General features: G+C 54.7%; 1 protein-coding gene across 1 annotated transcript in view; it reads left to right on the forward strand.

Annotated features, from left to right (window-relative positions):
• NECTIN1 (nectin cell adhesion molecule 1) overlaps positions 1 to 22,712 on the forward strand; it is a 72,272-nt gene extending 49,560 nt beyond the window's left edge. Inside the window, exons 2-6 of the mRNA XM_027563475.1 lie at positions 4,393 to 4,743; positions 5,262 to 5,564; positions 6,039 to 6,156; positions 7,733 to 7,884; positions 18,425 to 22,712. Coding sequence (XP_027419276.1) covers positions 4,393 to 4,743; positions 5,262 to 5,564; positions 6,039 to 6,156; positions 7,733 to 7,884; positions 18,425 to 18,969 — 1,469 coding nt within the window. The 3' untranslated portion in view covers positions 18,970 to 22,712. The remainder of the gene's footprint in view (positions 1 to 4,392; positions 4,744 to 5,261; positions 5,565 to 6,038; positions 6,157 to 7,732; positions 7,885 to 18,424) is intronic.
• Positions 22,713 to 26,793: the final 4,081 nt, after the last annotated feature.

The raw sequence follows: 26,793 nt of genomic DNA on the forward strand, positions 1-26,793 counted from the left end.
CTGCAAACATTTGGCCACATGACGAATTGGCTATGAGGCAATTTTGCCGTGAAAGATGAAATAACTGGTTGACAGTTTGGTTTCATCTGGTTGAGATGCTTTTCTTCCAGTTAGTGATATTACTGGTGGCTTTATTGAGCTGACAGAAGATAACAGTTTGCCCTAAGAGTTAGTTTTATGTTTTTAAACACACTACATTGGAAAAGAAAGAGGCCAAGGAGAAAGAGGCCAAGGAGAAAGAGGCCAAGAGCCTCCAAGGCACAGAGTTGAGCCTGTATTTCCCATAAAACTTTTCTGAGTCTATCAGCAGACATGAGATGATGTGCTAAGAACACACTACAGTGTGGAGGCTTTCCCAATGCGACTCAAGGGTCAGTTACAAACACGTACCCTAATGTTTGGAAACTGATGCCTCTCTCAATGAAGGAAGAAACTTCAGTAAAAAAAGAAAAAGTTCAATGCCAGATGAGGAGATGAATCAACAAGCAAAAAAAAAGTATAAAATACTATGAATGAAAGACTTGGTAGGCAAGTGCTTACTGCTTACACAAGGACAACCCACAAAACAAAATCAATTCTCAGTACAGTATTGCCATGCATTCACACACACCTTCTCCGGTGGCTCAGTGGTAAAGAACCCACCTGCCAATGCAGGAGACGCGGGTTCGAGCCCTAGAGAAGGAAATGGCAACCCACTCCAATATTCTTGCCTGGGAAATCCCATGGACGGAGGAGCCTGTCCATGAGGTCGCAAAAGAGTCAGACGCAACTTAGCGACTAAACAACAATTTTCTTTCTCCTTTCTCCTGTTTCACTATGTCCTTTTTCATGTCTCTCTTATTTTTTTATTATTTTATCTTTTTCGGCAAAATTGCCTTAAGGACAATTAGTTACTCAGCAAAAATGTGGCAAAGATGGTTAAGGTGGAAATAGCGGACAAAGTTAACAGTGGGCCGTGGGCAGAGAGGCCCAAGTCAGGATGCCCCTGCCGGCTCCTTGGAAGTCCTCCCACCTGCCTGTCTGCTCATCACCGAGTAGAGGGGCAAGGGCCCAGGCCACCCACTTAAGTGTCCAGTGAGCGGGCACTCAGGCACCTTCCTCACTGCCCCACCTGCTGTGGGGTTGCTTCTGGGGGAGTCACACAGGACAGGAGGCAGCAGCCTCATCCCGAAACCTCAGCCTAGTGAGGCGATAATGGGTGAGAGGCAGCACCCCTGGGGCACCTGAGCCCCTTGCAGCGGCCTCCGCTCCCCATGCCCAGGCCGCTGTCCGCCTTCTCCCCTCCTGGCACTCTGCAGGTCGCTGCTGAAAATGTGATAAATGAATGTCAGTCTGTGTCCAGGTGCTGAACACCACGTGGCCCCTCACCCCAGACGGTGGAAGGAGCAGGGTTGCTGCGGGCTTGGCAGGCTGTGTCCTACTCTAGGCCCCACCATGCCCTGGCACCAATCCCAGGATGGATCCTGGTGTCTACACGCCTCCTGCCCCCACCATCCCCACCCTGCCTACCCGCCTCCCCCAGTGGCCAGAGCCCTCCCAACTGGCTTTTCCTGTTCCCAGCTTTGTGTGGTGAAAGTTCCCCAATTATACCCACATTATCTCAGCTGCTGGGCAGCCTCCAGCAGGCTTGGGGAGTGGAGGCTGGGCGTTGGGGGAGGGAGCACCCACTTACTCTGCTGGGAGGGCCTAGGGCTTAGGTCCTTGCCAACTGGCCAGTCAGCAGGAGTACCAGGCTGACTGGCCCACTGACCTCACTGTGGGACGGTGTCTGGGGTGGGGCACAACTGGGCTGGGCTGTGGCTCAGAGAATCATAGACAGTGGAGGCCAGAAGGGACCAAGGAGATGGTGAAGTCCAGTCTGCTCCCTCCGGTGGGAGGAGAATAGGGCTCAGAAAGGGGAAGTGACCTGCCAAGGTGCCAAGGCAAGCTCTAGACGGAGGTGGACTAGAAGCCAGCACCCCCAGCCCGCTGCTCAGTGTCACCTCCACAATTCCCCACCAACCCACAGTGTTCTCTGCTGGGGACACATCAGAACCCCACAGACTGGCCAAGGGGACAGCTGGAGAGATGGCATGATGGCATCCCAGGTGGACCTTGAAGGGCTGTGTGGATGTGAGCGGATGCAGAGGAGGGGAGCATAGGGAAGCTTTCAGTATGTGGCAACGGCCTGGCTTTGAGGGCCAAAGATATGTTTACTCAGCAGGCATGTCCTGAGTGCCGGCTGTGTGCCAAACATGGGAATACCGCTCTGACCTAGAGAGACCAGGCTGGTACCTTCTTAGGGGAGGTGTGAAGGGCAGCATCCTTCACTGACCATAGTCTTAGGAGCCTTCAGAGGAATATGCTCTGCTCCCACCTCCATCATGCAGAGGCGAGTGTACCCCAAGTTCCCACTCTGGAAAGCAGACTCCCTTGGGGGCCCATTTAGGCCCTCCCCTGCCTCGGGGTCAGTCCAGGGCCTGATGTTGATCTTAACTGATGGTGCTCAATAAAGTAACTGAGTGAAATAAGAAAGCAAGGATGGCTGATGACAGAACTCAGGAGTGAGCCCACTGGAGGGCATGGCAGGCCCAGGTAGATTAGGGGACTGAGCCAAGTTCAGAGTTAAGGAAAAGCTCAGACAAAAGCCATTCGAGAGGGAACAAAGCAAAATCGGCAGGGAGACTAGAGGGCGTTCATTCATCCACTCAATGCCACTGATCACTCCTGCCTGCAAGTCTCTCCTCTCCATCTTCCACTGCCATTTGTCTGGCCACAAATGTTTACTGAGCACCTACTATGACCAGAGGCTGGGCCCGGCAGGGGGGATACAGGGATGGAAAAGACTCAGAGGCTGCTCTGGGATGGTCATCATCTGGCAGAGGAGAAGCCAGAGGTGTAAACAACCACATTCCCAGGCAGCAAAGAGCCACAATAGGGTTGAGAGGATTGGGGAAGTTTCCCGAAGGAGGTGGCCTGAGTGGGACAGCTATAGGTGGAAAAGGGCCTGGGCCTTCTGGGGAACTGCAGGAACAGGAGTCTAGACGTGTAGCATCAGGCACTCCCTGGGGGCCCAGTGGTTAGGACTCTGTGTTCTTACTGCCAAGGGCCCCAATTTGATCTCACACGTCTCACTGTGTGGCCCCCCTCCCCCCCAAAATTAGATGTGTAGTTTCTATAGCTCTGTGCTCCTTGGAGGCTGGGACTGAATCCCTCATTGATGTGACTCCAGTGCTGATAGCAGATTCAAAAAGTGGCACAAAAACAGGAGGAGGGGGGAAGGAAACTCAGAAACATGGCATATTCCGTGGAACGGTCCGGTCGGATGTGGCTGGAAAGCCTCATGTACAGAGGGATGTGGACAGAATGGCAGGGCCCAGATGATGAGGACGCCAAATGCCAAGTTATGACAGCCAGACGTGACTGAGAAGGCGAACGTGAGCCAGAGAGGCTGAGCCTCATGCAGTGCCTGCCTCTCTCAGCCCGGTTGGGTAGGGGGGCCAAGCCAGTGCACTCCAGGGCCCAGGCACTCAGCCCTTTGTGGGGAGAAGACAGTGAGGGTGGCCTTACTGATGGGGCCCCTGGGGCTCCCCTAGTGCTTCCTGCCTCCTGACATGTACTCATCCATCATAGCATTTGGTTCTCTTAGCAATCTGTGAGCTACAGAGGACTGGATTATCCACCCCGTTTATCAGACGAGGGAGCTGAGGCCCAGAAAGGTGAAGAAGCTGGTGGCTCCTCAGCTGGTCCTCTGCCCAAAAAGCAGCACATTCAACCCTCATCAAAAATAAGGGTGCGGAGGGATATTTACTGCCATGGAGCAACATTGATAATATATCACTCAGTGAAAATACAGCTTAAGGAATAGTATGTACAGTATGACTCTGATTTTGTTTAAAAAAAAAACATGGTTACCAAGATATATGGAGAAGAATGTAAAAGAGGTTGTGCGTGCATGCTAAGTCACTTTAGTCGTGTCTGACTCTGCAGCACTATGGACTATAGCCCGCCAGGCTTCTCTGTCTATGGGATTCTCCAGGCAAGCATACTGGAGTGTGTTGCCATTATCTTCTCCAGGGGATCTTCCCAACCCAGGATCTAACCCGCATCTCTTCTGTGTCCTGCACTGACCAGCGGGTTCTTTCACCACTAGCGCCGCCTGAAAAGCCCGAACAAGAGGTTACTTCCCGTCAGGTGATCAGTGATACGTCCGAGTGGTGAAATCATCGGTTGTCATTTTCTTCTCAGGATTTTTCAATATCCCCCACAGTTCTTCTAAAAACAGATAATTATTATTTTTATAGTCAGAATTTGTAAAATAATGACTGCTGGAAAATAAAAGACCAGCACACAGGGAGTCAGGGTAGGGGCTCTGGCTGACCCTGACCACCCTCTGCCCTCTCTCTCGACCAGGTGCCCAGGCCCAGATGGTCCAGGTGAACGACTCCATGTACGGTTTCATCGGCACGGACGTGGTGCTTCACTGCAGCTTCGCCAACCCGCTGCCGGGCGTGAAGATCACCCAGGTCACATGGCAGAAAGCCACCAATGGCTCCAAGCAGAACGTGGCCATCTACAACCCAGCCATGGGCGTCTCGGTGCTGGCCCCATACCGCGAGCGCGTGGAGTTCCTGCGGCCCTCCTTCACAGATGGTACCATCCGCCTCTCCCGCCTGGAGCTGGAGGACGAGGGCGTCTACATCTGCGAGTTTGCCACCTTCCCTGCGGGCAACAGAGAGAGCCAGCTCAATCTCACTGTGATGGGTAAGCTGACCTGACCGTGCCTCTCTGCTTGGGCACGTCCTGGGGGCTGGGCCATCTTCAGTGGATGCAGAGGTTCTCCTTGGGTTGGCATGCTCCCAAGCTCTGGACGTGGTACCTTCAGTCCCTTCTCGCCACGCTGTCCCCATTCACTAGGGATGGGGGCTGGCCTTAGCTGTGGGCAGAGTTGAGGATCAGTATTCAGGTTGAAGCCCCACTGTGGGGCACTTTCCAGGTGGCCAGGAAGCAGGAAGACACCATGGTAGGAGAGCATGCCAAGACTCCAGGAAGACTTGTGCTTGACAAAAGCTCATACAAAGAACAGAGCAGGAAGGCCATGGGTGAGACCCAAGGAGGTCCCTGTGAGAAGTGCTGGGAGGGGCCTTGGTGAAGCACAGCTGAGAGGCAAGCATGCCCAGGGTGACCTTGAAGCAAGGCCTGGCAGGCGCCTGCCCTCCCAGCCTGTGCGTCCTTGATAAGGCAGCAGAGCCAGACCCATGGCGCTCTCTTGTTCCCGGCAGCCAAACCCACCAACTGGATAGAGGGCACCCATGCAGTGCTTCGAGCCAGGAAGGGGCAGGATGAAAAGGTCCTGGTGGCCACCTGCACGTCAGCCAATGGGAAGCCTCCCAGTGTGGTGTCCTGGGAAACGCGGCTGAAGGGCGAGGCGGAGTACCAGGAGATCCGGAACCCCAACGGCACGGTGACCGTCATCAGCCGCTACCGCCTGGTGCCCAGCCGAGAAGCCCACCGGCAGTCCCTGGCCTGCATAGTCAACTACCACATGGACCGCTTCTGGGAAAGCCTCACCCTCAACGTGCAGTGTGAGTGCGGCAGGGCGTTGGGGGCGGGGCCTCCGGGTGGGGGCGGAGCGCGTACTGTTCCCTCCCACCACCCACCCACCCCCACCCCTCCCCCACCAGCCCTCCCTGCTTTTCTTCCCACCTCCTGCCGCTCTCCCCGCCCCTTCTTCCCTCACCGGTTTATGCCTCCTTCCTCTTTCCTCTTTTCCTTCCACCTCCCTTTCTGGGGGCACTTTGTCTTCCCGTCCTCTCTTGCCCTGTCTTCTCGCTTTGCCCGTCCTCTCCCCGCTGCCTTGTTCCCCTGCTGCTTCTGCTCTGAGGGTCTGTGACCTCCCAACCCCTGTCACTCTTCCCCCGTCTTCTGGCTTTTTCCTTGTCTTTTCCCCTTCTGAGGGTCATCACCCTCTGAGGCTCCCCACCCCCCCACCTACAGGACCGCCCCAAGTCCTGTTCTCCTGACCTCACCCTTTACAAACATCACCCCTTGTCTCACAGATGAGCCCGAGGTGACCATCGAGGGGTTTGATGGCAACTGGTACCTGCAGCGGATGGATGTGAAGCTCACGTGCAAAGCCGATGCCAACCCCCCAGCCACTGAGTACCACTGGACCACGTAAGTGCTGCGGGGCTGGCTGGTCGCCTTGCAAGGAACCTTGCTGCACCCACTCCACCTCCAGAAACCTTGGGCAGGGAGGAAATGAAGGTCTAGATTCAGGTTTCTCCGTGAAAAGGAGAGAGGCCGTGAGAGACACACACACACACATACACCCTCCCATGTTTGACTGCATCAGGGTCAGCAGGACATACCGTTCTGCCAGGGGTCTTCCCTCGTGATCTGCCTCCTTTCTGCTCCCTAATCAAGAACGTTGTCATTCTCCTTTGGTGATTCAGTCTGAGTCACTCCCATCCCAGCCCCCAGTATTTATTTTTATCGAGGTATCCCCAGGGAGGCTGGCTTTCTGGAGCATCTCAGATCTCTCTTTGTTCCTTTTCCTTTTCTCCAGCACCCCCAGATTCTCAGGGAGAGGCAGCAGTCAGCCCAGAATGCCTGTGTTCATGGAGTGCTTGCCCCAAGGCCAATCCCATTCTTGGCTTTGTGGTTTTGGGGCTTAAACCTTTCAGGGTTTAGTCTCCCCCTCCAGCCAGCTGTGACAGCCCGAGCCAAGGTTCTTCCCAGAGAACAGCTGGATGGCACACACAGAAGGAGAAGGGCATGGGGAAGCCAAGAAGTAGGTTGGCTTGAGTGGCCAGAGGATGGCTGCCCAGACTGTGTCTGCGTTCTTTTTCCAGGAAGTACAGGGCACTGGCACACCCTAGCTGTTTGTTACCATCCACTTCCTGGGACCAGGAGTGGCTCTGAAGGTGTGAGTGGGCAGGGCCTCCCTGCCAGTTTCAGTTCTGGGTCCAAAAGTTTTGTGGCACTGAGGATCAAGAGGAAGGAAAAGGGTCTTCTGGGTACAGGAAACTTCTGGAACTCTCTCGGCATAAAAAAGACTTGTGACATGCCCAGCAAGGAAAGGAGATGGTGAAATGGAACACAGTTCCTAAACACGGGTCACGTCTCATTACCCGAGTAGCCTGTTAAAATTCTAGGCCAGGACCCCAGCCTTAGTAGATTTGAGGTTGTTGTTTAGTCGCTAAGTCATGTCCAACTCCCCACAACTCCATGAACTGTAGCCCACCAGGTTCCTCTGTCCATGGGATTTCCTAGGCAAAAGTACTGGAGTGGGTTGCCATTTCCTAACCCAGATTCGGGGTTAGGACTTTAAATTACTAACCAACTGCCTAGGAAACCAAGAACTAACTACCAAGAACCAGTGTAGTAAAAAGAACACTGTGCTGAGAGTCCAAAGATCTGGTGAGATCCCCAGTTGTCACTTTCTAGCTATGCTTCCTTGGCCTTGAACCTGGTTTCTCTTACATAGTATCTCTTGGATGCTGTGGGGCCAGTATCTACCTGTGCCATCTACATTTCAGTGCTGTGATGAGCAAATTTGAGACACCGAATAATGTAAAACTGCCACATGCAAGAGATTATTGTTGCTTTTATTGTTTTTACTCCTTCCAAGACAGATGCTGCTTATTAACGCAGCCAAAGGGCTGAGGTCTTGGAGTCAGGTGGGTGACACAGGGGTAGCTTCGTGGGGCTGGAGAATCATAACCCTCTGCCTGTCTCCCAACCCCTGCAGGCTGAATGGCTCCCTCCCCAAGGGCGTGGAGGCCCAGAACAGAACTCTCTTCTTCAGGGGACCCATCAACTACAGCCTGGCAGGAACCTATGTCTGTGAGGCCACCAACCCCATCGGCACCCGCTCAGCCCAGGTGGAGGTCAACATCACAGGTAGGAAGTTGCCTTCTTCCCTGCCTCTCCCCACCCACTGCTTCCTCTGCTGCCAGCGTCCCCTTCCTTACGGCTGGGTCACGGGAGGAAATTTGCTTCTCTTGTTCCTACTTCTCTGCTTCTCCTTTGAGCTCTGGCCGTTGGCCTCACTTTACTTTTCTCTTTCCTCTATGAAGGCTGTGTGTGAAACAGGGTGACCCTGCTCAGCCAGAATGGGCAGGACAGAGTCTTCAGGAGGGAGGGAGGCAGTGCTGTTTACAGCAGTGCTGGGGGTGGTGGGGGCTGGTAGAGCCTTCTCCTGGATCTGTGACAACACGCCTGTGATGCTGGCTTGGTGGGGTGGGCTGGAGGGAGGACCTTATCTCCTCTGAGTTCTGCTCCTGCAGTTCAGAAAATCGTCATGGACTGGAGGGTGGGGCTTACCTCAAGCAGGGATACAGAGGGGAAGGCCAGGAGGGAGCCCAAAGTCACGGTGGGCTGTGTGTGCTGTGAGTGGATTGCTGTTTTCCCTGCATTTTTCTCTGTCAGGGCAGATGGGAGGGAGATTCAGCCTCCTGACCTCTTAGGGCAAAGAGAACACATGGGTTGGGATGTTCTGGGGGAGACATCACATGAGACGTGAAAAGAATGTGGGCTTCAGTGTCAGACAGCTTCACACAAGCCCTCATCTGTAAAATGGGCATAATATGATGCGCCTGGAAGACTTGTTGTCAGAATTTATATATGTAGGCCAAGCACCTAGCACAGACCAGTCTGTCAATAAATGGCCCACGTTCTATGGTTATTATCTTGACTCTGTCATTATCATTATTAATGGAAGAATCAAAACAAGCTGATAGAGGGGTAAATTGCCATCACAACTTTCCAACCAGGGTGTCTTTAACCTGTACCTGAGCTAGCTTCAGGGTGAGAAAGTGACAGGAAGAAACTCTTAGGACGGGAAGTGACCTGTGAGGGTGTCATGCTGCTACAGAGCTGGACAGGAAGTGACCTCATGGAGACCTGAGCGAGGCTCAGGGATACAGGAAGTTGTGTGGTGGTTACTGGGCTCCAGGAGCAGAGCTTGGGCAAGTCCTGAGGATTCATTGGCTCTGAACCTGTTTCTCAGAAGTGGGAGACCTCATCTAGGGGTACATACAAGGCTCAGCTGATGATTGAACATCCCAAAGCTGTCCAGGGGCTGTACCTACCTGTCTTCGGGGGCTGTTCTGTCACCTCTCTAGCCAGGGGTTGGGAGGGTGGAGTCACTTGTCACTTGCTTTTTTCTTCAACTCCCTGCCTTTGGCTCTCGGACTGGTTAAGGTGGTAGAAGTGTCAGAGGGACACAGAGTTTTTAAGGGCATGAGCCCGCTGTGTCCTCCTTTGCTTGGCAAAGTAATAAACCTATTCTTTTCGACTTTACCCCCTCCCCCAAAAAAGAGGTATCAGAGGTGGAGCCTGGGGAAAGCTGAGACAATCTAGGATTTGGGGGGTTCCCGTAAGTTGGCAAGGATGGAAAGGCCAGAGTAACACACTTCTTACCCCCTGGAGAAAGTCTGAGCAAAGGAAAGCTCAGGAAGAGCCTCCTGGGGGCATGAGCTCTGGCCCTGGGGCCATGTGGCACAGAAGGGAGAACACTGGTCGTAAGGGAACATGCTCCCCTCGGGGAGGCAGGTCGTGTGAGGGACAGCACAGACATGGCCTGACTGTGTTTGCATGCAGGCTCTTCCCGGGTCTGTGTGCCCTTCACCTTGTAGAGCCTCAGCTTCATATGGAGATCAGCATATTTATCTCAGTCTTCTCCTACTCATGCCAAGTCCACTTTCCACATCCCAGCACACAGCGTGGGTGCCCTGCATGGGGATAGCTTCCCCCAGCAGAGGACCACTGACACAGTCACTGCATCCCCCTCAAGCAGGCAGGCTTTCTGGGGAAACTGCTGACTGGGAAATCAGGGGCAGAGGCCAAGAAACCCCAGAGCAATGACATCCCATTGATCCTATTCCCCAGCATGAGCGGACTGACCAGAGGCCTCAGGGCCAAATGGTGTGCCCTACCCCAGAGGCACGGCCAGGACAGGAAAGTCAGGGCCTCCCTTCTCCCAAAGTCCAGGGAGATGCAGGACCACCGTGAAGGCAGGGCTGCTCATCAGAGTCATCAGATCCAGGAGCAAGGGGGAAGGAAAGAGGGCAACTTCCCAGATCCAGGCTGGGAACAGAGAGGAAGGAAGGGAAACCAGCGTGAAGGGGAACCATCTCCTAGGGCATGATCGCACCAATGGTGCCCTCCGTGGGGTCTGTGGTCAGGCCGAGGTGGTCTTTAGGGAAAAAATGGACGGGGCGGGGGGTCACACAGGGCTCTAGCTGGAAGAGGCGCACAGCATGTCCTCTCCTACTTCCTGAGTGCAGAGCAGGATGGGGGTGGCCACCAAAGATTCACACATCGGGGGTGAGAAGGGCCTTGTATAAGGGGACTCTGTTGTTGATAGCCCAGTTAAGCAGGAGCCAGGGAGGTGTGATGCTCGCAGAATCATTAATGGGCCCAGGAGCTGTGTAGCTAGCCGTCCCCGAGGGAAGGTCTCTCAGCCCCTCAGGAAGACTCAACCAGGCAGCCTGAGCCTTTTCAGAGCTGTTTGTTCTCATACTCAAGGGCAATATCCACGCAGCCGCAAACCCCACCCGCCTTCATCCCTGTCGACTGGTCTCTGTGGGGAACACAGCCTTGCCCTGTGCTCCAAGCCCTGCTGATCTGGAGGGAATGCATGAACTAGATGGATAAGTGGAAATTTAATTTTTCATTCTGGCCATCCGTCCAGGTAATAGTTCTGCCCTGGGCTCATCTGGAGAGGGAGAGACGAAGAGCAGGGCGGGGAAAGACGTGCAGTAGAGTGTGTGCCGGAGACACATGTGTGTGCAGGGTTGCCACATCGCCTGTACAGACCCACTTTTTCCCTGACTTCTTGGGGGAGTCCCGGATCCTGGGAAAGGTTGTCTCTGAGTCGTTCCTCCAAGGATGAGTGGTGGGCGGTGATGGGGAAAGTAGGGGTTCCCCGGCAGGGGGAGCATGTGGAAAGACAGTGGCTGAGCAAGTAGGCAGGAACAGAGGAGCGGGGCTTCCTCTCTCTTGGCCACAGGGAGCCTCTGAAGGGTGCTCAGCAGAGAAGCAGCGAGATGAGGAGGGTGACTAAGACCGAGCGCCTGGGGGGCTGTGTGGATGGCACTTGGGAACTAGTTAGGGGTTGTGTGCACAATGAGGGTTTTTCTAGAGGGAAACCACAGGCCAGGCTGTGGCCGTGCAGCTGAGAGCAGAGGAGACAGACCCACCAGAGTTTGCAGGTATGCTTCATGGGGCCCTCAGGGAAGCCCATTTCCCAAGAGCAATTTCATGGGTCTGGCCCCATAGCCATAAAACAAAGCTGTGAGTTCTCCTTCCTCCACCCTCTAGGGGCAATGCTGGGGGCAGAAAAGGAGCCCAGGGTATGGCCTTGACCAAACTAAAGAGGCCAAAGGAGGCGACGTCAGTCCTGTCCATGGAACAGGGGTGCCCTGAGAAGAGTGTCCAGAGCCCTCCCAGGAGCCGGCAGGGAAGCCCCTGGAGTGCAGGGGTCCCCAATTTCCAATTCCGGTGCAGAGCTCGCTCAGCCATCAGGGTAGGGAGAGGGGGTGAGGCAACAGGGTCTGTACCTTAGGCTGGGAGTCCTTCCGACCAAGGTTTGTGGGGCTTGGAGGTCCCTCTGCAGGAGAGGGCTGTGTGAGCCTGTGAGTAGGCGTGTGCCTTTGAGCGTGTAAACGTGCATGGGCAAGCAGGAGAGCGCTGTCTGAGTGCTGAGAGTGCAGAGGGCTGAGGACCTTCGTACCCTGCTCCGGGCCACGCATGGCAGCCCGTTGGGGAGCCTGTAGGGTGGGCAGCTGCGTCTGCACCCCTGGGAGGATTCAGTTCTCCTCCAGCGCCGCCGTGATGAGGCCCTGCCCGCTGCTCTGCGCGGTGCACAGCTGCTGCAGCTGCAGAAGGGCTTCCCAGAGCTTGACCTCAGGCCTCCCCACCCCCGCCCCCGGGCCTGCAGCGCTGCGTGATGGGAGGTGTAGTTCTCGCAGCCTCCCTGGCCCAGGCTTCTGGAGCCCGCGCTCTGCCTGCCTGCCTGCCTGACTGAAGAAGCAGCGGGCGTTGAGAAGCCCAGACATTGATCCCAAACCTCCTCTGGATCCCAGAACCAGACTGTAAACCCTAACCTCACTCCACCTCCGAGCCATCCAAGGCCCCCAGATACCAGCCCACCCACCTCAGTCGGGAAACCCCTAGCCCCAAGGGAATGTGGAGTCCCCACTGCCCCGGGGTCCCAGCCAGCCTGTGATCCCAGAGGGGAGGCTGCCGACCTTCAGCAACAGGGCCCGGCTGCCCCTTTGTTAGCGGAAGTGAGGGGAGCCGGCGGGGGCCCCCACCAGGAAGCGCACAAGACCCCCACGGCCCAACTCCTCTCCCCCGCCAGCTGCGGCCTTTGAGGCTCTGCTCCTGGCACGAAGACAGGAGCTACTGGCTGAATGTGACAGCTGGAGGGGTGGAAGGGGAGGGCGCTCCATTCCACGCCAGGCAGCCACCTCTGCTTACAAATGAGTTAGGTCCCCACATCCACTCCTTCCACACCCTCACTCGGCATCTTCACATCGAAGTTTGCGAGGCTGGAAGGTCATCCTAACCAGTCCTCTGCCTCTAGGCAGGCTGACCCTCAAGTTGGCAAAATAGCCAAGGTTCCCTTTGGTCCCAAAAATCTCCAGGGAAGAATAAGCTGGCTTAGGACCTAGGGCATGCTTGCATGCATGCACTCATGCTGCTAAGTCGCCTCAGTCGTGTCTGACTTTCTGTGACTCTATGGACTGTAGCCCACCAGGCTCCTCTGTCCATGGAATTCTCTAGGCAAGGAGTAGGACTTAGGGCAGGGGGGATTATATGAAGGCTCTAGAAGGGAAAGAGGCCTACAGACTCACCTCTAAGACATGACCTTGCCTTTGTAGTATTCACTCACCAAATGTTCTTGAACCCTGACCATGTGCCAAGCAGCCTATGTGCCTCGGGGTACGTCGGTGAGCCAAAGCCGCCGTCCCCATGGAGCTTATGCTTTAGCTTAAGAGGACTGACAACAAATAACAGATAAAATACATTTGAAAAATTATGTGGTCATTTTGAAGGTGATATGGAAAAAAGAAAAAAACAGGGTAAGGGATTCACAGTGCTAAGGGCATGCTGTGATTTGCAATAAGTTAGTCAAGGAAGGTCTCTGTGAGAAGGTGACCTCAATGAGAAGGAGGCAGGGGAGCAAGGCTAGGACCCCTGGGGCAGGAGCCTTCCAGGGTACAGAGCTGCCAGTGCAAAGGCCCTGAGGAAGCTGGGAGCAGAGCGAGCTGGGAGGAAAGCAAGAGATGAAGGCAGAGGCACAGATCATAGAGAGTGTCTTCAGCTCTCAGAGTTCATGGCCTCTCTGTGGCTGCCGTGTTGAGAATAGTCTATAGAGGAAAGGGAATTGGGGAAGCCAGTTAAGCAGCAATTGCAATAATCCAGGTGAAAGATGACAGTGGCTGGGATCAGGGTAGTAGTGATGAAGAAGGTGAGAAGAGGTCAGGTTCAAGATTTACTTTGAATTTGGATTTACAGCTAGTTTGGGACACCAGCTACTCATGAAATGGGTAATACAGTTAACCTTACCAGACCATAATGAGTAGGCCCTCCAAAATTCAATGTAGTCAAGTGAAAAGTAGGAGGGATTTGCTTTTCTTGGGTTTCTGTTTCTACAGAGAGCATAAAAGTAAATACAGTGGAACTAATGTTGTACACGACTGTAACACATTGAATTGTCAGTCCCCAATTATCATGATGCTGCCACCTCCTCCACCCCTTTCCCTGTTCCTGCAGAAGAGAATTTTAGCCTCTTGAAAACTGGCAGAAGGACCAGAGCCAATCATGGTAGATCCTAATTTGCATTTATTGCAAGTTGTTCTATCAGGCTTACTGTAATATGTTGCTGCTGCTGCCAAGTCACCTCAGTCGTGTCCGACTCTGTGCAACCCCATAGATGGCAGCCCACCAGACCTCTCCGTCCCTGGGATTCTCCAGGCAAGAACACTGGAGTGGGTTGCCATTTCCTTCTCCAATGCATGAAAGTGAAAAGTGAAAGTGAAGTCGCTCAGTCGTGTCCGACTCTTAGCGACCCCATGGACTGCAGCCTACCAGGCTCCTCCGTCCATGGGATTTTCCAGGCAAGAGTACTGGAGTGGGGTGCCATTGCCTTTTCCGAATATGTTAGTATATGATTAACAAAATAGAATGCTGCTACTGCTACTGCTAAGTCGCTTCAGTCGTGTCCGACTCTGTGCGACCCCATAGACAGAAGCCCACCAGGCTCCCCCGTCCCTGGGACTCTCCAGGCAAGAACACTGGAGTGGGTTTCCATTTCCTTCTCTAATGCATGAAAGTGAAAAGTGAAAGTGAAGTTGCTCAGTCGTGTCTGACTCTTAGCGACCCCATGGACTACAGCCTACCAAGCTCCTCCATCCATGGGATTTTCCAGGCAAGAGTACTGGAGTGGGGTGCCATTGCCTTCTCTGAACAAAATAGAATGAACTATTGTTTATACAAGAATGAGAGCTACAGACCACTGGTACGTAACAATTCTGAAGAAAAAAAGAGAAGTGTGAGCTGGAGATGAAAAAGCAAAACAAGAGACAGAAGCACTAAAATAGGCAGAAGGGGATGAGGTAGGGCAATTCCTGGCAGGGGAATTAGCAAGAACAAAGATCTGCAGTAAAGAATGACCTTGGACAGCAAGTTGGCCAGACCCAAGAGGAAGTTTTGAAAACCAGACTGGCGTGGTCCAACAGGCAATGGGGACGTCATTGTGAGTCTTTGAGAAAGGGAGTGATAGTGTCTACACAGTGAAAATTAGCCTGGTGACTGTGGATGGAGTGACTAAAGCGGGGCAGAGACCAAATGAAGGTGGGAGATTCAGGGATCCACTGTAACAGTAAAACATGGTGTCAGGAGAGAAGCTGCTCAGTAGGAAGAGTCAACAAGATTTGATGGCAGATTTTGACCCAAGAGATGAAGAAGGAATAGTCAAAGATCAATGAAATTCCAAGCCAGAAGAGTAGACAAATGGTGGAGGAGTTGTGGTGTTGAATGGAGGGGGTTTGAGGGAAGATGGTGGATACGTTGTGGGAGGATGGGGGTGGAGAGGATTCCAAAGGAGGATGTGCTAAACAGAAGAACGTTCAAAGCATGTCCCCAAATACTTGTCCCGTGAATGCTCCTTGAGTCACAAAGGGTGGGGTTTGTGTTCCAATAGGCTAGGAAGCACTGCGTGTTCCTTACAGTTCACAGTGTGCGTGAGAAGATGGGCTCTGATGCTTTGTCTGCAGTACATTTCCCAAAGCATTTGACCCCAGTATTTTTGCCCACCCTCTGAGCCGATGGCTCAAGGTTCCATAGCCACACCTGGGAAATGGTGGTCTGTGAGGCCTTTGGAGTTAAAGCCTCAGAGTTGCAGGCAGAGCTAGCTACCCAAGATGGTTTGGAGAGCCAGCAGGATCGAGGTAACTCATAACCCTGAGGCCAGGTCTTCCCCAAGGACAGAGAGCAGAGAGTAAGGTCCGAGGATAGAGCCCCCAGCCAGGCTTCTGGAGCAGAGAGAAGGCCCCGCAGTGCAGTCTGCACACAGAACTCTCCAAAAAGAAAGCCGAGGGTCAAGGACTCCTTGTATTTTTCGGAAGGCAAAGGAAGCAAGTCAGAAAGGAAGGGTAGGTCTCTCTACCTGATGCCTTCCTTATTCTTCTGGCCTTTCCCAGTCCTCATCATCTTTCAAGGCTTGGCCTCAGTCTTCTCTCCTCCAAAAAAGCCTTTCCAAGCACCAGGCCACAATGCTCTCTTGCTCTGCATTCCTGAAACCCCTAAGCACCAGCACTCTTGATGTCTGCATGCTGCTTTGCCTAAGAGTGTCATTTGGTTCCTCAGCTGGGTCCTGAGTTGTTGGTATCCTGTGACTAGTGAAATAAATAGATGGTCAGTACGTGTTTGTTGAGTGGATGGGTGAGTCGGTGGGTGGGTGAAGCGATGATGAGGCAGGTGGCAAGAGGCAAGAGCATGCAGGTATGGGATGAGAACTGAAGAGGGAGCTGGCAGGTTGAAAGTACAGAGGTGGTCAGGTTCCTGCCAGCTGCCTCTTGGGCATTTCTTGTGGCGGCAGCTCCCACCTCACAGGCAGCAGGTGTGCAGCCCTTTTCAAGGCGGTAGACAGATGGGACCTGGTGAACCAGGAGAAGATGCTTGAGCTTCAGGGACATTGTTCTGGAAGTGGGCGGTGAGGACAAATATTCCATAAACATTTATTGGGCAGCCACTCGGTGACCCGTGGAAGGTCACGGTGACAAGTGGGAAGCTGAGTCTTCAGGGGGTGCACTTCTTTCTACCAACTCCCCCCTGCGAGAGGCCAGGAGCAGGAGCCTCTGGGTGGCTCTGAAACCATCGAGGGCTCTGAAGAGCTCTGGTACCATAGGTCTCAGCGCAGCAACAAATCGGCGAGAAGCAAAATGATAGATAAGAAGTGATTGATTAGAATAGGATGCTTGTGAGGCTTATAGGCAGGTGGGCAAGGGGGTGCCACACCCCAAGAACTTACTGGGCTACAGTTTTATAATTAAAAAAAAAAAAAAAAGTGGGATGGGAGAGAAGACATCTTTGTCATTCTTAAGTAGACATCATGCTTCCATCATCAGCTCCTCCTCCAGGTTGAGCAGGAAAGTTTCCGTGTCCCTACATGGTCAAGCTAGGTTCACAAGTTGCTGTTTTTTATGTGTGCAGAGACCATGTCCTAGGGATCATTAATTTACTGAGTTCACTGGTCAGGATGTGGGTCTCCTGTCACCATTGTTTTATTGCCTGGAGGCAGGTCTTGTGCTTCTGTCGCAGGGATTTTTTGCTAAGCAAGCCTGCTTGGTTTTGTGGTTAAGCAAACTTGCTTTCTTGAGTAATCATTAGCTTACAGGGGTCTCCCACATTTTTTCTACTTACGATCCCCTCGTGGGATTAACTACTTAATCACCCACTTTGCTTTGTCTTTACGCAAACGGACCCCTTCACTTGGTCCCCATGTTTTCACTAGCCCTTCTAGCGTGAGCTCCTGGACAGCCCTTCATCTTCTCTTCTAGAATCCCTGCCCTGCTCCCGCCGCCGCAGACAGCACAGCACACACTCACACACCCCAGACCAGCTCCACTTCTGGGAGGAGGGACTGGCCTCATAGGAGGAACAGGATTCCCACGGAGTGAGTGATGCTGAATCAGGGAGTGAGCTGGCAGAAACCGATTCCCAGAGGCCAAAACATAGGCCCACATCGACCCTCTCCCTTGGCCCGAAGAGAGGAGGGCTGAGAGCAGCCAAGGTCAGCCGCCCAGGCCTGCCCCAGACCTGCCCACCGGCTCCTCCTGTCCAAGGCCAGCCGCGGTCTCCAGTGCCACCCTGTGGCGGTGCTGGGCACCGCCTCCCTCAGCCTCACCTGGGGACCCCTTCGGCCTCTGGCCTGGCCCCAGGGGCACCCACCCGGCCTTTCTTCCCCACCCACCCTCTTCCTTTCTCGTTTCACTTTTTCTGCCTTCTAGTTTCTCCTCCATCCTTAGCGTGCACATATTTGTATACACACATTCATCACAGCAACACAGGTATGTGGGCTGGTGTAACAGCAAGGGCGTGTGCCCGCACACGTGCTCTCCTGTGTATACTTGTCATCTTTGCTACTCACGTGCTCTCACGCCCCCTTTCTGCACGGTCATGCTGTGTCTTCTGCTCGTAGCCCACGTTGGCTGCACCCCCGGCCCCCACCTTGCCCTGAAGGGCCAGACCGCAGCCAAGAACCACAGCCCAGGTTTCTGGCACACACAGGGCATCTACAGGGCCAGCACTGGGGCTCCCATCCTCCTCTCTGTACCCTGGGAGCAGACGAAGTCAAGCGTGGGGCACCCAGTCTGCTCTAGGCTCGGCGTCTCAGAAGCCAAGGTGTGGTACTAGGGCACAGTGACCGGCAGGTGTCAGGCAGAGGGGCAGTGGTGACCTCCGCACAGGCTTTCCGTGCAAGAGAACCAACAATGTGTCATTGGCTGGTGGCCTCGGGAAAATTACTTAATCTCTGTAATCCCTGTCTCGTCGTATGCCGGATGGAAATGAATAGCATACCACTGTATGGGGTGTCAGGGACACTGAGTGTCATGCGACTGGCATGGACACCGGGTCGTGGCTGGACTGGCTCCACCTTCAAGGAGAAAGTCAGTGTGGAGGCTCTGGGGCCACGGGACTGTCTCTTCCTCTGTCTTCTCCAGCTCCAGCTACCAGCGCCGCTTGCTGGTCTCCTGGATTTGGGGGAGGGGGTTGCCAGGGGCACCTCTAGAACAAGAGCTGGCCTTGGGCTCACTTCCTGCCTTCGCCTCCCCATCTCCCTCTCGTCTTCCTTCCCTGCCACCCCTGCTGACTCAGCCACCGGAGCAGACACTGACACTGTCCCCCTCCTTCTCTTTTCCTCACCCAGAGTTCCCCTACACCCCGTCTCCTCCCGAACACGGGCGGCGCGCGGGGCCAGTGCCCACGGCCATCATTGGGGGCGTGGTGGGGAGCATCCTGCTGGTGCTGATTGTGGTCGGCGGGATCGTGGTGGCCCTGCGCCGGCGCCGGCACACCTTCAAGGGCGACTACAGCACCAAGAAGCATGTGTACGGCAACGGCTACAGCAAGGCGGGCATCCCCCAGCACCACCCGCCCATGGCCCAGAACCTGCAGTACCCGGAGGACTCGGACGACGACAAGAAAGCCGGCCCCCTGGGTGGGAGCAGCTACGAGGAGGAAGAGGACGAGGAGGGTGGAGGGGGCGAGCGCAAGGTGGGCGGCCCCCACTCCAAGTACGACGAGGACGCCAAGCGGCCCTACTTCACCGTGGACGAGGCCGAGGCCCGTCAGGACGGCTACGGGGACCGGACTCTGGGCTACCAGTACGACCCTGAGCAGCTGGACTTGGCCGAGAACATGGTCTCTCAGAACGACGGGTCTTTCATTTCCAAGAAGGAGTGGTACGTGTAGACCCCTGTCCAGAGCCTCCGTCCCAGCCCCCACCCGCACGCCCCCTGCCCGGCCCCACCGCCCACTGCTCCAGGAGCTCGCCAGAGACTCACGCAGCTGCCCGGGGAACCTGGGAGCCCAGGGCACACGACCTGGCTTTGTTTTGATTTCCTCCCTGCCCCCTGCCCTGCCCCATGGTGTTGTGTTCACTGTGGCTTCGGTGTTGCTGTACCTTTCCTTCCCAAACCACCCCCTTCCTGCCGCCCTCTGCAGGGAGCCCTGCTCTTGTCTTGTGTACCTGGGCGTCCCTCCAGGGTTTGGGGAGCCAGCCCTCCCCTGCCCCCAACACTGGAATTTGTTCGTGTCCTTCCCCTTGCTGGTGGACGGCTGAAGGGGCTCCAAGAGGAACAGCCCCCTCCCTGGACCCCAGATGCTGCTCGTTTTTCCCTGGGAGAGGGAACCCAGCAACCTCCCCATCCCACCATGAGCTGACACAGTGGGAGTTTGGACCCCTGGTCTAGGCAGCAATGGCACGCAAGAGGTAGGGGGTGGGGACGGCTTTTCCAAAGCACCCAGGGCTGTCTTTGTTCATTAAGTGAATCAAGTTGAGGTCCCCACCTGGAGCCTTGGGCAGTGTGTTTTCTTGAAGGCTGGTTTTACTTTTTTTTTTCCCTCATCAGCCTCCCAAGAGTTAAGTTGGCACAGTTCTGGTGGTTCCTGTTCGCCTGTCTGCACCCCACATAGCAGGACTCCAGGTCACTCTGGCCCACACTTCCCATCACCTCTACCAACACATACCCACACCTACATGCACACACAGGTCATTCGTGTCTACCCCTGTACTCCCCCTGGGGTCACATGCCTTACCCAGGCTGGACACTGCCCAAGGCCCGCCTCTCTGCTCCATCTTGCCCCTCCTTCCAGCGGAGAATGGGACAGGGGCAGGGGTCGGCCTTCAGAAGCTTCCAGGGAGAGCTGAGGCAAGCCCCCTAGGTGCCTCCACCCTAGCATCTCAGGCCGGCCCTTAACCACTTCCTACAGCATGGAAGTTTCTTGAGTTTCTCCCTACCTATCAAGTGCTAGCAACTCTTGATTCTCTTGGGGAGTCCGAGCTGGGATCCCAGAAAAGAGTGACCTCCGGGAGTGGAGGAGGATCCACGCAGAGGGCGCTGGAGAAGTCAGCAAGCACAGTTGGAGCTCTGCCATCACGGGCTGATGAGACTCTAGAGTGCAGGGAGCTCCTCGCCCACCCAAGAGAAGGACAGCATGAGGGGAGGCAGGGTCAAGGATCCTGAGTCAGCCGTTCCTGCAAACCACCCGCCCCGTCCTGCTCAGTTCTCCCTGGTCATCATTCTGGATGGGGTGGCGGGGGAACCCTGGAGATGCTTTCCCTTTGAGTTGTAGATTCCCTTCTTGAATGGGGCTCTGGGTTCCTGTCAATCACCCAAGACCGATGGTCTTCCCATGGACACCCTGGAGGAAGGCCCCTCCCGGGCCCCCTCTTCGTTCCCCCGGCTCAAAGTGCCTCAGTCCCTCCATCTGCCCAGCCCATCCCCCTCAGCACTCTGGATGGGAGAGACCCTGGGATGGGAGAGGCAGGTTCGTGTCTGCCCGCGAGGATTCTGGTGAACTCAGCCCAGGGTGCAGAGGCTCTGTGGGATGGCAAGTGTTGAGGGGAGGGAGGCAGACCACTCTGTGCCCCACGGGCACCAACCTACCCTTGCCATAGGCTTCCCAAGGGAGCCTCCAATCCCCTCTCCTACTCCTCCCCTCCTGGGTGCTGCTATTGAACCCCTAGCCAGCTCCATCTCTGCCCTGGCAACCCTGGACCCACCAGCTGGGTCACCCTTCTCACCCAGCCCCTGCTGCCCTAGCCCTAGTCCAGTCCACCCAGTAGCCACGTAGCAGAAGTCTGAAGCCATGCCAGCCCTGGGGCGGTGCTCCCCTCTCTTGGCATTGGGGGTACTGGATGGGGTGGAGTTGGGAAAAAATTCTGGGGTCTTTCTAGCCACAGGGCAGAGAGGGTGGAGGAGCTGGGCTGCATTTCCCAGCAGTATTAGTGTCCCCTCACCCCAGGGCAGAGGAGCTTTTCCATGTTACATCACTGCCCCATCCCACCTCATACCACTCTGGCCCCTCTGCTTGGCCCCTGTGCCCCCTAGCAGGAGGAAATCCCAGGGGCCTGCCAGATAGAGGCATTCTCCACCCCCTTGAAATCACAAGACTGAAAGGACTCCTCTTGTGTCTCCCTTATCCTGCAGTGCCACCCTCTCTTCCTCTTTCTGTGATGGACTTAGGAGGCCCCCAGGCCTAGCCAAAGCACTGAGTCCCCCTTAAGGCAACTCCCAGCCTTCCCCTCCAGCAAAGCACAAATTTGGGGGTCCGTGCCACATGTGTGGGCCACGTGGGAGGCTCCAGATTTGCCAGAGGCCCATCAGCAGCGTGCCCAGCTGGGGTGCTGCTACCTGGGGCCAAGAGCGGGTGTGAGGCCGGGGTCAGCACTTGGGCCTGCAGAGATGGGGTTTTGTGTGCCCTGCAAGTTTGTGGGGAGGTGGCTACTACTGCTGGACCCGCAGGCAGCTGGCATGGGGAGTGGGGGAGGGGGTCTGGCCCAACAGAGACCAGGACGTCTTGCTTCTCCTCCATGCCCCCAGCATGAACTGAGCTTCTGCCTTTTGCTGGAAATGAAATAAACTTGGTCTGCATTGTGCCAAGGCCTCCCCACTTGTCATCCTGCCTCTGTGACCCTCACGGTCCTTGCCCGCCCTCTCCCCTACTCCACCGATACCCCTCCTTTCCTTAAGATTTTGATATTGTTCTAATGTGTAACAACCCTCCGAGTCCCCTTTGATCAGAAGGATCTGAAGAGCAGCAGCACAGAATCGGGGAACGCAGGCACGTGCAGCCACGTCAGGCCCAGTCCATGCGTGCACGAGTTTGCACAGGTGCCCGGCACATACACGGGCGCTCACCCCCAGCCCCGCAGACACACCAGGGGGCTGGCCTGGACCTGCTGAAAGCCCTTCAGGAAAAATGGATATCCCAGCACTCGGGCCATAAGAAAGACTCACCCGGGCCCTGTGTCCCAGGCACGTGCCCCCCGCCCTCCCCCCGCACCCGCCAACCCCTGCCATGTGCCCGAGTCACTGGTGCAATAAATCTTCTGCCATCCTCCGGAGCAGAGGAATTGGGGATCGAGTGAGGTGATACGGGCAGCTCGCCTGGAAGGAGGGGAGGGCTGCCAGGCCTCCCAGAGGCCACACAGAGACCTCCTAGGCCTGACTGCCCCCAGGAGCCTGCAGGTGGGCCCCCCAGGCCCCAGGCCCACGGGGAGATGTGCCAGGGGTCTCTGGCATAAGGCAGTTCTGGGACCTCGCTGCTGCTGCTGCCGCCCCCCCAAGTGTGAGGCCAGAGGAGCCCCCATCCCACCGGTGCTGCTGCTCTTTCGACTCCTGCTGTGAGGAATGGGATTCTTGGCCAGGAAAACAAAAGTGGTTTTCTTTTTTTTTTTTTTGTATAAATGGAAAGAAAATCCAGGAGAAGCTGCCCCCCCCTCCCCCCAAAGTGTGATGCACTACCGTTGCTTCAGTTTCTTAGTCACTGTTTTCGTCTTTGGTCCAGGGACCACCCCGCAGATTCTCCTGGTTCTAACCCAGGGGGTGTTTGCGTCACCCCCTTTTACTTGTATAAGAAAAAAAAAAATGATGGGTTGAAAAATGTACTGAGGAAAAAAAATGTACTTTTTTATAAATAAAGTCTTTAAAACAACTCTGGTTCCCTGGTTGCCTCGCATCACTCAGGAGCTGGGCCCTTCCCCAAGGCTGTTGGGGCGGGGCAGGGTACAGCTGGATTGAGGCCGGAGCCCCAGAGCAAGGAAGGCAGATCCCACCCCATGCCCCAGGTCCTGTGGTTCTGAGACAGTGACTCATACCCCAAAGGACCCCCTGCACCAGGCAGAGGAGCCCCCTCCCCTACCCTCTTGCAGGAGCCCCAAAAGCGAACGTGCAAGTCCCACCTGGGTCCTCACCACCGCTCACAGGCCGCTTCTGAACCATCTTCCACACAAGGGGGGCAACCGTGGCCTGTACCCTCGGGATGGCTTGGCTGTTCAGGCACAAGCAGTGAGGACCTGCAGGTTGAAATACTGGGGAGACCAATCGTGCAGAGGGAGGGGCCTGTGCTGGCTGGATCCCCTGTCCTCCTGCCCCAGAGCTCCCACTCAGGCTCCTTCAACACTCCTCCTCACCCCACCTCCCCACTGTCCTGCTCCTTCCTTCCGAGTCCCCTCCTGTGGCTGTTAGGAGAAACAAACCAGCAGTGTCACACCTGTCGTGTAAGACAGATCCCCAGGGACAGGACAGAGACAAGAGCTTTATCCTTTCATCTTTGGGGAGGATCCTGCCGGCTGCATCCCCTGCGAGCTCTGAGACCCCATCGCACCGCCCCCCTCCCCCCCACCAGGAGGTTGGTTGGAAGAAGGTCTCCTGCTTCCTTGGTTACCTCCCCCTCCCCATCCAGTACCATCTGCTTCCCATCTCCTGGGCTGGAATGCAGGACAAATCGATCCTGGGGTGGGAGTGGCAGGGGCTTCAGTGACTGCCCCCCTGCCAGCCACACCAGCGGCATCTCCTTTCAGTGAAATCCACACCATACCCACCCTGAGAAAAGCGGGTGGGGACTCTGGAAGCCTACACAGAGGCCCAGCAGCAAGCCCTCCAGCTCCTCTGGGGCAAGACCACGCCCTCCACACCTAGGAATGGGGCTGGAAGATTTAGAGGCGGGAGTAGGAGAAGCCAGCAGCTGCTGGCAGCTGGCTGGGCCCCTCACTCAAAGGCCAAACCCAGCACCCCAGACTGTGTTTGGATATTGATACTTGAATGAGATGCAAATTGGTCGCTTAAGCGGTCACTTCCTCAGTTTTCCAGGCTGTCCATTTAAGTTAATTTTTAATTTGTGCAGGCAATAAATGCTTAATTACATTATTAATACATTGGAAGAGAGCAATGGACAGGATGTCCTAATTGGCATTTAACTAGAACGTTCCGGCAAATTAGCCAAGACTTTCTCCGGCAGTGGAAGGAGGGCAAGCCGATTAGTCCCAGGCACAGCCTCTCCAGGTTGGAGAAGCCAGACCCAGCCCCATCCCCCAGGGTACCAGAAGGCTGGAACATACCTAGCTTTCTAGTTGAGCTAGGCTTTGGAAGAATATCCAGCTAGTTAGGGTACTTCCGCCCAAACCTCAACCCTTGCCCTCATCCCCTACCCCATCCCCACCTTCAGCAGAGCAGAGGACCAGACCCTGGATGGCTTGGAGACAGGATTCATCTGAGAGGCTAAGGTGCCCCTGGGGTGTGCCCATTGGTGCTCTACCTCAACTATGGGACTAGAACTTAGATAGCTGGGTGGCCAGAGCTCTTCTCTGGAAGTCATGGCAGCCCCTCTCCCATCCTCCTTACCTTACCCTCTGCAGATGGTTAAGGGAAAGAACTTGATGAAGTGAAGGATTCATTTACCCTCTCATGAAACCCATTCATTTGGCCACCCTGAGCCAGGCACTGTTCCAAACTATGATAGTCCCACCCAGAATCCCTGTTTTCAAAGACTTCAGATCCTCCAGGGTCTTAAACCCCCAAACAATGCCATGCTAGCCACGGACTGAAGCAAAGCTGTGTGCAAAGTGCCATGGTTGCACTGAACAGGAAAGTCTAATTTTGTCTGGGAAGGTCTGAAAGGCTTGTAGATGATGGTCACATGTCCCTGGGCCTTGAAGGATGTATAGGAGTTCTCCAGACCAGAGGTATACTAAGAGTATTCCAGGCCAACTTGGGATTTAGCATCTTATATTCAGTTCAGTTCAGTTCAGTTCAGTCGCTCCGTCGTGTCCGACTCTTTGAGACCCCATGAATCGCAGCACGCCAGGCCTCCCTGTCCATCACCAACTCCCGGAGTTCACTCAAACTCATGTCCATCAAGTCGGTGATGCCATCCAGCCATCTCATCCTCTGTTGTCCCCTTCTCCTCCTGCCCCCAATCCCTCCCAGCATCAGGGTCTTTTCCAGTGAGTCAACTCTTCACATGAGGTGGCCAAAGTATTGGAGTTTCAGCCTTAGCATCAGTCCTTCCAATGAACACCCAGGACCGATCTCCTTGAGAATGGACTGGTTGGATCTCCTTGCAGGTCAAGGGACTCTCAAGAGTCTTCTCCAACACCACAGTTCAAAAGCATCAATTCTTTGGCACTCAGCCTTCTTCACAGTCCACCTCTCACATCCATACATGACCACTGGAAAAACCATAGCCTTGACTAGATGGACCTTTGTTGGCAAAGTAATGTCTCTGCTTTTGAATATGCTATCTAGGTTGGTCATAACTTTCCTTTCAAGGAGCAAGTGTCTTTTAATTTCATGGCTGCAATCACCATCTGCAGTGATCTTATATTAATTGTTCTAAAAGAGATCGTTCTAGTTCAATAAGCTCATTTGGCACATGGAGAACTGAAGCCTAGAAAGGAAACTGAAGTTTGGCAACCAGACCGTCAGAAAGCATGTGCTGAATATGCTAAAGGGCAAGACCATGTCCAGTAGGAGCAGGAGGAGTCCAGGGGAAGGAGTAACACCAGGCGCTAGTGTCTCAGTTCCCTGCCGCCGGTGTAGTGTGAACACCCACGGGGCATAAACAGGGCTTTCAGAAGCCACGCTTGGTGTCGAGTGGAGCCGCCAAAGCCCAATAGAGCCCATGGGGACGACTTCCTAGAAGAGGCAAAGTGACTCTGGTCCCAATTCTGATGTAGTTTTTTTTTCCGACACCACCAAGCAAGCAACTTGACTCTAACAGAACCTACCCAGAGGCAGTATCAGATCTCACAAGCTGAGGGCTCAGCCTCAGAAGACTTCTCCTGCTTCAGGTGCCAATCACAAGTCCAGATGGTTTCCCTGTGATTTTGACCTACTGGCTGAGAAATCAGAGGTTCCCATGATTCCCTCCCTACCTTTGATTAATTTGCTAGAGCAGCTCATAGAATTTAGGAAACCGGTTTATTCGCTAGATGACTGGTTTAGTGTAAAAGGATCCAAACCAGGAACAGCCAGACGGAAGAGATGCAGTGGGCAAGGTATACAGGAAGGGACATGGGTCCTCCATGCCCTCTCCAGGAAGTACCCTCTCCCTGCACAAAAAGTCCCTCCAAACCTGTCCTTTTGCGGTTTTATGGAGGCTTCATCACATAGGCATGATCAATTAACTTATTAGCCATTGGTGACTGAACTCAATTTTCAGCCCCTCTCCCCTCCCCAGAGGTCAGGGATGGGGCTGAAAATTCCCAGCCTCTAATCGCGGGGTTGGTTCACCTGGCAATCAACCCAGATCCTAGGTGCTTTCCGAAAGTCAACTCATTAACACAGACTCAAGTGTGGTTGAAAGGGGTGTCTTAAGAAAATCAAGACACTTTTATCACTCCTATTCCTTAGGGAATTCCAAAAGTTTTAGGATTTGTACCAGGAACAGGATGGAGGTCAAATATATACTCCCTGTTATAAGTTACAATATCACAGTTGGTGTCTGTGGTGGTTTTGTGGGAAGAGAGGCACACGGGTGGGTGGGAACGTGGAGGAGAAAAGGGCTCTGGGAAAGCCTGAGGAGACCATTCCCAGCCAGACTCCTCAACAACCCCCTCTGCCCTGTCCCCATAGCCAGAGTCTTCTGGGGAGCAGCTCTTGGGCTCCACCTTGGTCCTGGCTTATACGATCCCCAAACCTTACCTTCTCTGTTGATTGACAGTCCTGATGTCAGACCCTTGGTCAAATCCCACTCCCCCCAACCCCCACCATCAACTCCCAGATGAGAAAC

The sequence above is a fragment of the Bos indicus x Bos taurus genome, chromosome 15, assembly GCF_003369695.1.
Source record: "Bos indicus x Bos taurus breed Angus x Brahman F1 hybrid chromosome 15, Bos_hybrid_MaternalHap_v2.0, whole genome shotgun sequence".
NCBI classification, from domain to species: Eukaryota; Metazoa; Chordata; class Mammalia; order Artiodactyla; family Bovidae; genus Bos; species Bos indicus x Bos taurus.